At 46.7% G+C, this 11,547-nt stretch overlaps 1 protein-coding gene across 1 annotated transcript; it reads left to right on the top strand.

Annotated features, from left to right (window-relative positions):
- The first annotated feature begins 6,707 nt into the window (after nucleotides 1-6,707).
- On the top strand, nucleotides 6,708-11,254 carry LOC105482097 (apolipoprotein L domain containing 1). The gene is made up of 2 exons (XM_011742045.3): nucleotides 6,708-6,973; nucleotides 8,174-11,254. Exons 1-2 carry the CDS (start codon nucleotides 6,971-6,973, stop codon nucleotides 8,918-8,920), a joined length of 750 nt encoding a protein of 249 aa, XP_011740347.2. The 5' UTR covers nucleotides 6,708-6,970; the 3' UTR covers nucleotides 8,921-11,254.
- Nucleotides 11,255-11,547: the final 293 nt, after the last annotated feature.

Below are 11,547 nucleotides of genomic sequence, written 5' to 3'. Positions count from 1 at the left end.
GCTGAGGCAGGAGAATGGCGTGAACCCCGGAGGCGGAGCTTGCAGTGAGCTGAGATCCGGCCACTGCACTCCAGCCTGGGCGACAGAGCGAGACTCTGTCTCAAAAAAAAAAAAAAAAAAAAAAGAAAGAAAGAAAATTCTGAAAGCCTTCTGCCTCTATTCTTACAAAAGCTGGTGGCATTATAAATGGGTTCTTCTGGAAAGCAATATAGCGATATATAACAAAAACGATGAAGATGATCATTCTCCTTGAGTTGGTATTTTCCCGTGTGTGAATACTCCTCAAAGAAATAATCCAAAGGAAAAAAAATGTACACAGATGTCCTGGCAACTCTAGTTATAACAGTGAAAAACCTGGAAGCAATCCAAGTGTCTAACAGGGAAACTACTAAGCAAACAATAGGATTATTACATAGCTATTAAAAAATGACAGAGGTGAGGACTATGTCAACATAGACAAGTGTGTATCTATCTGCAGGAACGTCAAGTAGAAAACAGAACACAGGCTAGTGTTTAAACACTAGTGATTAAGGATGTGTGTGTACATTAACAAAGATTGGAGGCCGATTTGGAGAAATGAAAATGGCCGGACTATAGTACTTGTTGTGCAGTTCCACGAATTTTTGACAATAATACTTGAGATTCCATGCAATATAGATATCCTAGAAGTCTTCTGCAGAATAAGTATTCTAAGTTATACCAAGGTGTATAGTCCAAGACAAAATTTTATGTTAAATTCTCATAAAATTGTTATAAAATAATGATATTTCTTTAAGTGAACAAAGTCTCGCTCTGTCGCCCAGGCTGGAGGGCAGTGACCGGATCTCAGCTCACTGCAAGCTCCGCCTCCCGGGTTCACGCCATTCTCCTGCCTCAGCCTCCCGAGTAGCTGGGACTACAGGCGCCCGCCACCTCGCCCGGCTAGTTTTTTGTATTTTTTAGTAGAGACGGGATTTCACCGGGTTAGCCAGGATGGTCTTGATCTCCTGACCTCCTGATCCTCCCATCTCGGCCTCCCAAAGTTGCTAGGATTACAGGCTTGAGCCACCGCGCCCGGCCTGCATTTTTCTTTAGTTAAATTCAACAAGCAACTATGAGAGCTTGACTATGTTCTAGAGCACTTACATTCTGGGGAAATTCACAAAATCATGGGCAAAAATCCTCAGGTGAATATGTGTTATTATTTTAATTTCCTTTTTTTTTTTTTTTTTTTTTTGAGACAAGGTCTGGCTCTATTGCCCAGGCTGGAGTGCAGTGGTGTGATCTCGGCTCACTGCAGCCTCACCTCCCAGGCTCAAAACCATCCTCCCACCTTAGCCTCCCAAGTAGCTGGGACTACAGGCACACACCACTGAGGCGCCTGCCTCAGCCTCCCAAAGTGTTGGGATTACAGACATGAGCCACTGCACCTGTCCGAATTTATTTTTATTTTGGTGAATGTACATATTAGAACAGATGACAAAGGAAAGTCTGCAAGACCTTTGGACAAAATCTCACATTCACAAGTTGTCTCAATTTTATTTTTTATTTTAATTTTATTTATTTATTTATTTTGAGACAGAGTCTGGCTCTGCCACCCAGGCTGGAGTGCAGTGGAGCAATCTTGGCTCACTGCAACCTCTGTCTCCGGGGCTCAAGCCATCCTCCCACCTCAGCCTTCCCAGTAGCTGGGACTGCAGACGCAGGCCACCATGCCCAGCTAATTTTGTATTTTTTGTAGAGATGGGGTTTTGCCATGTTGCCCAGGCTGGTATCGTACTCCTGGACTCAAGTGAGTCTTCCACCTCAGCCTCCCAAAGTGCTGGAATCGCAGGGTGAGCCACCATGCCCAGCCTCAATTTTATATTTTTGATGTCTCCAAAAGAGGTCCTATATTTAGTCACTGAGATATACAGTTAAGGATTAAAAGGAAAAAGCCATCATCATGTAACTTTAATCTTGTGCCACTTTTCCACAATATTAATAAAATGTATTAGTATTTTATAAATCCTGTGACTATGTTGTGAATAGCAAAATATTGACATTATAAGATATATTACATTGCAATTAAAAGAAATAAGCCACAATTTTTTATATTCCATTATAGAATTTCTTCATTTTAAAAAATCAACTGAGAGGCAAGGTGTTGTGGCTCACGCCTATAATCCTGGCACTTTGGGAGGCCGAGGCGGGTGGATCACCTGAGGTAAGGAGTTCGAGACCAGCCTGGCCAACATGATGAAACCCCATCTCTACTAAAAATACAAAAGATTAGCCAGGTGTGGTGGCAGGCACTTGTAATCCCAGCTACTTGGGTGGCTGAGGCAGGAGAATTGTTTGAACCCGGGAGGCGGAGGTTGCAGTGAGCCAAAATCGCGCCATTGCCTGGGCAACAAGAGCAAAACTCCGTCTCAAAAAAATAAAAAATAAAATAACTGAGAGCCTCAAAAAATGGAAGTGGCCCAGGCCTTTGAAAGGCCTTGAGCATAATTATCACTTTATCTTTTTTCTTTTCTTTGTTTTTTTTTTTTGAGATGGAGTCTCACTCTGTCACCCAGGCTGGAGTGCAGTGGCATGATCTCAGCTCACTGCAACCTCCACCTCCCGGGTTCAAGCGATTCTCTGCCTCAGTCTCCCGAGTAGCTGGGATTACAGGCGCCCGCCACCTCGCCCAGCTAATTTTTTTGGTATTTTTAGTAGAGACAGGGTTTCACCATCTTGGCCAGGCTGGTCTTGAACTCCTGACCTTGTGATCCACCCGCCTCAGCCTCCCAAAGTGCTGGGATTACGGGCGTGAGCCACGGCGCCCAGCCCACTTAATCTTTAAAATGTGATAGTTTTAAGTAGGGGCCTAAAGCAAATGGGTTGTTGATAACTATAAAAACGCCTAGCTAACACACTCCTTTCCACTAGACTTACTATTTCTTTTCTTTTTTTTTTTTTTTTTTTTGAGACGGAGTCTCGCTCTGTCGCCCAGGCTGGAGTGCAGTGGCCAGATCTCAGCTCACTGCAAGCTCCGCCTCCCGGGTTTACGCCATCAGCCTCCTGAGTAGCTGGGACTACAGGCGCCCCCCACCTCGCCCGGCTAGTTTTTCGTATTTTTTAGTAGAGACGGGGTTTCACCGGGTTAGCCAAGATGGTCTCGATCTCCTGACCTCGTGATCCGCCCGTCTCGGCCTCCCAAAGTGCTGGGATTACAGGCTTGAGCCACCGCACCCGGCCTAGACTTACTATTTCTGCTGCCATGTAACAGGTGGTCAGAAAACTACCAGTTCTGACTGGGCGTGGTGGCTCATGCCTGTAATCCTAGCACTTTGGGAGGCCGACGCGGGCAGATCACCTGAGGTCAGGAGTTTGAGACCTGCTTGGCCAACAATGTGAAACCCCATCTATACTAAAGATACAAAAATTAGCTGGGCATGATGGTGAGTGCCTGTAATCCCAGCTACTTGGGAGGCTGAGGCAGGAGAATTGTTTGAATCTGGGAGGCAGAGATTGCAGTGAGCTGAGATCGCACCACTGCACTCCAGCCTGGGCAACAGAGCGAGACTCTGTCTCAACAAAACAAAACAAAATGAAACAAAACTACCAGTTCCTAGAGCAGTGGTTCACAAACCCGGCTGCAGGTAGGAATTACCTGTATTTTCCCAGATCCCACTTCAGACCACTTGAATTAGACTGTCTAGGGCTGGGGCCTGAAGATTCCTATGCTTAAAAAGCTCTCTATCTCTCTTCCTTCCTACACTGAATTTCCTTATGGTTCGAGGACTCAGAATTCAAGCTAGTATAGCTAATGCCACAGTTCAGCTGCTTCAAGAGTTCAACACAGTGAGAACTTGTCTCTACAAAAAGTCAAAAAATGAGGCGGGAGGATTGCTTGAGCTCAGGAGGTCGAGGCTGTAGTGAGGCGTGATCGTGCCATTACGCCTGAGTGACAGAGCGAGACCCTGACTCAAAAAAAAAAAAAAAAAAAAAAAAAAAGAAGAGATCTGAAGGCTGCTTTGAGGGCCAACCACCATTTTCAATGTAGTCTCTCTAGGGTGATGTGTTGGAAGTGCCCAGAAAACAATTTTAAAAAGAAGTTTGAGGATGTGGTCCACATACTTTTTTGGGGAAACTGACCACACAGAACTTTTGATCAAAATGCCTTCATTTGTTCCTAAAATTTCTTATTGTGTCTTTACTATATGAAATTAATGCTGGCTGGGCATGGTGGCTCATGCCTGTAATACCAGCAGTTAGGAGGGCGAGGCAGGCAGATCACCTGAGGTCAGGAGTTCGAGACCAGCCTGTCCAACATGGAGAAACCCTGTCTCTACTAAAAATACAAAAATTAAGCAGATGTAGTGGTGCGCACCTGTAGTCCCAGTTTCTTGGGAGGCTGAGGCAGCAGGATCGCTTGAACCCGGGAGGCGGAGATTGCAGTGAGCTGAGATCATGCCACTGCACTCTAGCCTGGGTGACAGACTGAGACTCTGTCTCAAAAATAAATAAATAAATAAATAAATAAATAAATGTAAACAAATGCTGAATTGAAATTGTTAAGTTCAAGTGTTAGTTCTTACAAACAAGGTGAAGTACCAGTTGGGTTTTTTTTTTTTTTTTTTTTTTGAGACAGAGTCTTACTCTGTTACCCAGGCTGGAGTGCAGTGGTGTGATCCTGGCTCACTACAACCTCTGCCTCCCAGGTTGAAGTGATCTTCCTGCCTCAGCCTCCTGAGTAGCTGATACTACAGGTGCGTGCCACCACACACAGCTAATTTTTTTGCATTTTTAGTAGGGATGGGGTTTCACCATGTTGGTCAGGCTGGTCTCGAACTCCTGACTTCAGGTGATCCACCAGCCTCAGCCTCCCAAAGTGCTGGGATTACAGTGGTGAGCCACCACACTCGGCCCCAGTTGTTTTTTGTTTTTGTTTTGTTTTGTTTTGTTTGAGACAAGGTTTCACTCTATCACCCAGGCTGCATTGCAGTGGTACCATTATAGCTCACTGCAGCCTTGACCTCCGGGGTGCAAGTGATCCTCCTGCCTCAGCCTCCTGAATAGCTAGGACTACAGGTGTGAATCACTATGCCCAGCCAATTTTTAAATTTCTTGTAAAGATGGGGTCTCATTATGTCGGCCAGGCTGGTCTTGAACTCCTGACTTCAAGTGACCCTCCCTCCTCTGCCTCCCAAAGTGCTGGGATTATAGGCATGGGCTACTATAGTGGCCAAAGTACCAGGTTTTTATGGGCAGTAAAACTTTAGCCCAAACTGTCAATGAACTCAATTTTTTTTGCCTCCATAAAGAGGCAAATATGAAGAAAATGGGGTTTCAACACAGAGAAAAACAAATTCCAAGAGATGGGCTGGGGTCAGTATACATGCTGTCTATACTCCTCTACCTTCTGGTTCTTCATCCTACCTCTGTACTATGATATTGATGCTCTGAAGAAGACCCTGTATCCCAGCAATATTCCTCATCTATAAAATATTTAATTGTGTTCCTCTAAACCCAAAACACGCAAGATGATGTCCAGGGAAGTTAGAGGAACATAAGTCAGCTGAAGAATTAGGGGTATGTTCCCTCCTGTCTACCTCCCCAGTTCACCCTGGCCCGCATCCGGTTTGGAGTGACCATGTCTATGGAGACAAAGGAGGATGTTCTTCCACTTCTAACCTCAAAAGGACACACTGGAGGCATCTAGATTGAGGTTACAGTTATCCTTTGAGGAGCTGTAAGAAGAATATTTGGAAGTAGATCAAATCTAGAATAATCAAGTGTGAAAGGACTATGGTTGTGAGTAGTAGCAAATAGTACTGTTGCTACTGCTGCTACTGTTGCTATACTGTGTTGATAAATACAAAGTATAGTCATAAAGGTGGGGGATTGAATCATGATCCAGAATGATATGGCTGTTAAGGCTTTCCAGGTCAGCCAGACAGTTGAGATAATCCTTATTCCAGTGAGAAACGAATTTGGCCCTCCTTATCTGGAGGAGAGGGTTGGAAGGATGATGGATGGATTTGGGGCCATATAGTAGGACTGAATTCCTAGGCTGAGCTCCAACGACCTCCGAATGCCCCAGAGATATCTGTGTTCCATCTGATCTGGTCTGCAGCAAGTCCACAGAAGCTACACTCACTTTTTCCTGCTGAATTGTCAAAATAATTGCCCTTCAGCCCATGCCTCGCTACCCTGTAGACAGAATCCACTCATTTCCCTGTCACATGGGCTACAATTGCTACTTCAAATGAAAACCTGGGAAGCCAGTTCCCTGCTGCGGTTGAAAGTGTATAATTAGCTCCTCGTGCAACCTGACCCCACTGATTTTTCTGATGCATGTGGCCTAGAGTGTGCCCTTTCTGAGACCTCCAATGTCTTCTCCACAGCTGGGGGTGCCCAAAACTGCATGCAGCACTTCCTGCGGGTGTGGCCTTGCATTCTTAGGGCTGCAGGGTACCCGCCGCATGCAAAATGGATCACAGGCTCCAGCCACTCACAGATTCACAATGCTTTTAAAAATACAGCAGTGGAGTATGAGTGGCTATATCAGATATGAGGGTTTTCCACCCCCTCCCTTTTCTTTTAAAATATGATTTTGTAATGGTGGCCTCAAGAAACACTATAATTGGTCAGCCTGGGGTGCGTTTGAAGGCCTTCCCTATGGCGTCATTAGCTATTCTCAGGAAAGGCAGGGTATCCCCCTGGGAGAATGACAACACACTTGTTTCAAGTTAGGGAAGAGCCTGTGGTTCTCTTCCTGCGTTCAGGGGAAAGCGAACACACAATGTTCGTTTCCTAAATACGGGATGTGCTGTGCTGGCAGGTCATTTTCCACCATGTCACGTCCTTCTGGATGAAGGCAGCAGGGGTCAGGACAGGAAATGGCAAATTCTCAGAATGAGACAAGGCTTTCCCAGGGCAGCCATTGGTTCTCTGGGACTATAAAGCACACTCATCCAGAAACAGCCTCAGATTTTACTTTCCTGGAGGCAGACAGAAGTGAATGGTAAGTGGGGAACCCCGAGGCATATATTCGGGATGACTTTTTCTCATTTTCTCTTTTTACCTGGAAAATTACCCCTGGTGGGTTGGATTATGGAAGTATGGAAGTAAAATTAAGTCCTATGAGTAAGGAGATCAGGATTCTAGACTGGGCTCTGTGAAGAATCAGCTGCTTCTAGAATCTGATGTCTGATGCAGGCAGTTCTTCCAGACGAGAATGATTTCTGCCCTGATAGCTCAGTTTTGAAATGCTCTATTTCTATGGCTCATTTGCCACTTCTAAGAAGTTCCTAATAATGACGACTACAGTGGACATGAAGGTGGGAATCTTGGCAACGAGGATGAATGTACTTTTCCCCCAAGATGTACAACTTGTTAGTATCTTTGTCAGTCATCTTCAGTTGGCTTCGACGTGGTACAAGTTGTTGAACAGAAATTTTGGCCGCTTTATTTTATTCAACCATTACTCAATTTTAAAAGAAAACGTTCATAACAAAGAGACATAATGGTATTAATTTAATGTGACCGAGTTTAAATTAAGCACCCAGCAAAGATTGATGTTTCTGAAGATCTAAGGAGCCCTAGTTAGAATAAACAACGCAAACCTCACTTTAGGTTTCATTCTAAGAAAAGAGCCTGGAAGAATCACAAGCAGAAGAGTTGCTTCAGGGAAGCATCTAACTTAGATTAGTTTCTTCTGCTTGGTAGAAAATATGATTTTTGAGATTTTGTGGACGTCTTTTTCATACATTAGAGAGAGAGAAAAGTGTGTTGCAAAACTCCTAGGATCCAATTTTCATAAGATGAAAGGGCTTTGTAAACTGTACAACCCACCACTTACAAGGTGTTATCTTAAATAGAGCAAAGGCCTCAGTATTGGAGAAGTCTTCTAATACCACGCCCCTCCCAGTTTAAATCTTATTTAACACATAGCTGATGAAACCCATCCTTAGCGTTCCCTGGGAGAGAAGCAGAAGATAGCATTATTCCTATTTCCATATGCAGAGATAAGGTCCTGAGAACTTGTGTGGCTCCCCTCAAGAGAACTTGATTCATGATCCACTGGAAATAGACCCGTTCCCCTAGCGGGGCAGTGGCTGCTCCGCTGAACTCGTGCCAACTTCCCGCTGGCGTCCAGGCAGCAGGGAGGGAGCGGCGGCTGGCACGGAGACTCCAGGCTGACCGCGTGTCTGTGTCCCCGCAGGGAATGGAGAGGCCGGCAGCCCGGGAGCCGCATGGGCCGGACGCACTGAGGCGCTTCCAGGGGCTGCTGCTGGACCGCCGAGGCCGGCTGCACGGCCAGGTGCTGCGCCTGCGCGAGGTGGCCCGGCGCCTGGAGCGCCTGCGCAGGCGCTCCCTGGTGGCCAACGTGGCTGGCAGCTCGCTGAGCGCAACAGGTGCCCTCGCAGCCATCGTGGGGCTCTCGCTCAGCCCGGTCACCCTGGGGGCCTCGCTGCTGGCGTCGGCCGTGGGGCTGGGGGTGGCCACAGCCGGAGGGGCTGTCACCATCACGTCCGACCTCTCGCTGATCTTCTGCAACTCCCAGGAGCTGCGGAGGGTGCAGGAGATCGCGGCCACCTGCCAGGACCAGGTGCGGGAGATCCTGAGCTGCCTGGAGTTCTTCTGCCGCTGGCAGGGGGCAGCAGGGGACCGCCAGCTGCTGCAGTGCGGCAGGAACGCCTCCATCGCCCTGTACAATTCTGTCTACTTCATCGTCTTCTTCGGCTCACGTGGCTTCCTCATCCCCAGGCGGGCGGAGGGGGACACCAAGGTTAGCCAGGCCGTGCTGAAGGCCAAAGTTCAGAAACTGGCCGAGAGCCTGGAGTCCTGCACGGGGGCTCTGGACGAACTCAGCGAACAGCTGGAGTCTCGGGTCCAGCTCTGCACCAAGTACAGCCGTGGCCACGACCTCAAGATCTCTGCTGACCAGCGTGCAGGGCTGTTTTTCTGAGAACATCCTTTCCCCCTAATGACCGAGGCCAGCAAATCATCCCCATGGGATGCTCCAGATTTTGTAGCTCCCTTAGGAAAACACCACGCTGGGTTAGGAGCCGAAGGCAAAGGATGAGAAAAACTGGTTTTGAAGTGGGTGGGTCCCCAGAGCCCTTCTTTTCCCATCACTGTGACATCTGCCTGGGCTTGAGTGCTACGGACTTTTCAGTTGTGTGATCCTAGTGGAAGAATGTGACCCCAAAACTCTTTTTCCTTTATCAAAACCTTTCTGTCTAAACACAGCTGGGCAGGCACTACTGTTTGAAAGTTACTTCGGGGTCCCTGACCCTGCCCTGGTGGCCTGACCTGAGACTGGAGAGAGTGCCGCCCTCTGGGTCCTCTCCAAGTCCTACTAGTCTTTGAAGTCCTCAAAATGCCCATGAGAGAAGGCATTTGCCTCTCTTCCAGAATGTCTGATACAAAGAACTGCAGAATTCAGAGCAAATCAGCCCTTCTCTAAACGTTGTAGGACGGTTCAGAACTCAGAGAGGGCCCTGGTGTTGACATGTCCTCCTCTTCCCTTTCCCTTCAGCTTACCCACTCCCAGATGCAGCCTGAGTATGCAGTAGGCCTTTCCTGAGTGGCTCCCAATCCAGTCCTCCAAGTACTCAGAGGGGAAGCCGGTTAAACCATCATCTAAGTCCTGCTCCCTCACATGAAGAAGCTGAGGGCCCGATAGATGGAGCGACTGCCAACTTCATTTCCCGACATCATTGTGTTCAGAAGAGAGTGATGGGTTGAGTTAGACAATCCTGGGCTTGAGACAGGCTTTGTCACTACTGTGTGAGTGTAGCCACCTAATCTGTCTTTGACTGTGTAAAACAAAGATGATAAAACCTCATCCGGTTGTGAGATATTAAATGAGCCAAAGTGCCTAGCATAGTGCTGGCTCATATAGTGTGGTCCCTGGAATGGCAGATTAACACCACCCGGGAACTTGTTAGAAAGGCAAATTCTTGGACATAACCCCCCTGACTTAATGGAATCAGAAACCCTGGATGTGGAGCCCAGCAACCTGAGTTTAAACAATTTCTCTCCGTGGTTCTGCGGCACACTAAGGTTTGAAAACCACTGCAACAAATGCTAACTTCTAATCCCCTTGATGAGCTTTCACGAAGTTTCACAGCTTCTCTAGGGACTCCACGGTCTTCAGAGTCGTTCACAGATGACCAAGGACAGACTGTGTCCCAGAAGCCAAAATGAGAGAGAGAGAGCGCGCGAGCACCCGTACGTGCATCCTGAGGCAGTGTCTCACCGTATGAACTAAGGGATGTAACACTGTCAGTCCATTAGAGGGCAGTGTTTCCCATCTATTGTAGAAACTGGTACAGAAAGGAACGTGAAGTTCCCGAAACTGACCTTTCTCTATTATTACCTTCTCTGAAAAGCGCCAGTCCATGTATTTTTTATTTATTTTAAGTTTGTAATTTAATTATTGTTTATTGTTTGCATTTAATTTTATTTAACCACCACGTTTAGAAAATAATAAGAGCAAGTTTCTAAATGGGAGACTGCTGAGGCTCTTTGCAAGAGATGAGATTAAGTTTGAGTTTCTAAGGCAGGGCATGGGCTGGAAATAGCATTGCTTTCCTTGAATGTCTCTCTCCTTCAGGGAGACTTTTATTCTCTAGTGTTGTAAGTGATCCTTTTAAGTAAGTGCGGAGAGTCTTAAAGAGCAAGACCAGGAGCTGAGTTTAAGCTTGTAATGGAGGCTTGCATTGTGGGATTTATAACTGAGGAAGCATATTTATCCTGAAAGTATTTTACCAGAAGATAACACTTGACCTGGAAAAGGAACCTATTTAGTTCAGGAAAGATAAAAAGTTTAGAGGTATGTGAAGGAAGCACTTAGACCTTGCAAGCCTGATGTCCTATCAAGTTACGTCTTATGGGTGACAGACAAAATAACCCGTCTTATGGTGGTGATGTGTTGCATTTTCACTTCGGGGTCTGTAAGAAACCGTCAGCGAAAACGTATACAATTCCTTCAGTTTCCATTCTTAACAACTGTAATGTTGAAAAATAAGTTGAAAAGTCTTTGGGACCATACACGCAAAAACTGTGCCTCTGTTATTTAATTATTTAAAATTCTGTAAATGTACCCAATCTGCCCCCACCCTTCCCAATGATGGCAGCATGTCTGAGGAAGTATAATTTCAGTGCCGGGGTTGCGGAGAGGAGGTGATGCTTCTGTATTTTTTTTTTTTTTTTTTTTGAGACGGAGTCTCACGCTGTTGCCCAGGCTGGAGTGCAGTGGCGCGATCTCGGCTCACTGCAAGCTCCGCCTCCCGGGTTCCCGCCATTCTCCTCCTGAGTAGCTAGGACTACAGGCGCCCGCCACCGCGCCCGGCTAATTTTTTGTATTTTTAGTAGAGACGGGGTTTCACTGTGGTCTCGATTTCCTGACCTTGTGATCCGCCCGCCTCGGCCTCCCAAAGTGCTGGGATTACAGGCTTGAGCCACCGCGCCCGGCCTCTTCTGTATTTTTATTTTTCCTATAAATCGCAATTGGTCTGTATTGGTCTGGTTTATTTTGAAATTTATCTTGGTTGGCCGGGCGCGGTGGCTCAAGCCTGTAATCCCAGC

Source organism: Macaca nemestrina, chromosome 10, assembly GCF_043159975.1.
Source record: "Macaca nemestrina isolate mMacNem1 chromosome 10, mMacNem.hap1, whole genome shotgun sequence".
Classification (NCBI taxonomy): domain Eukaryota; kingdom Metazoa; phylum Chordata; class Mammalia; order Primates; family Cercopithecidae; genus Macaca; species Macaca nemestrina.
This window is presented reverse-complemented; position numbering and strand designations above follow the sequence as displayed.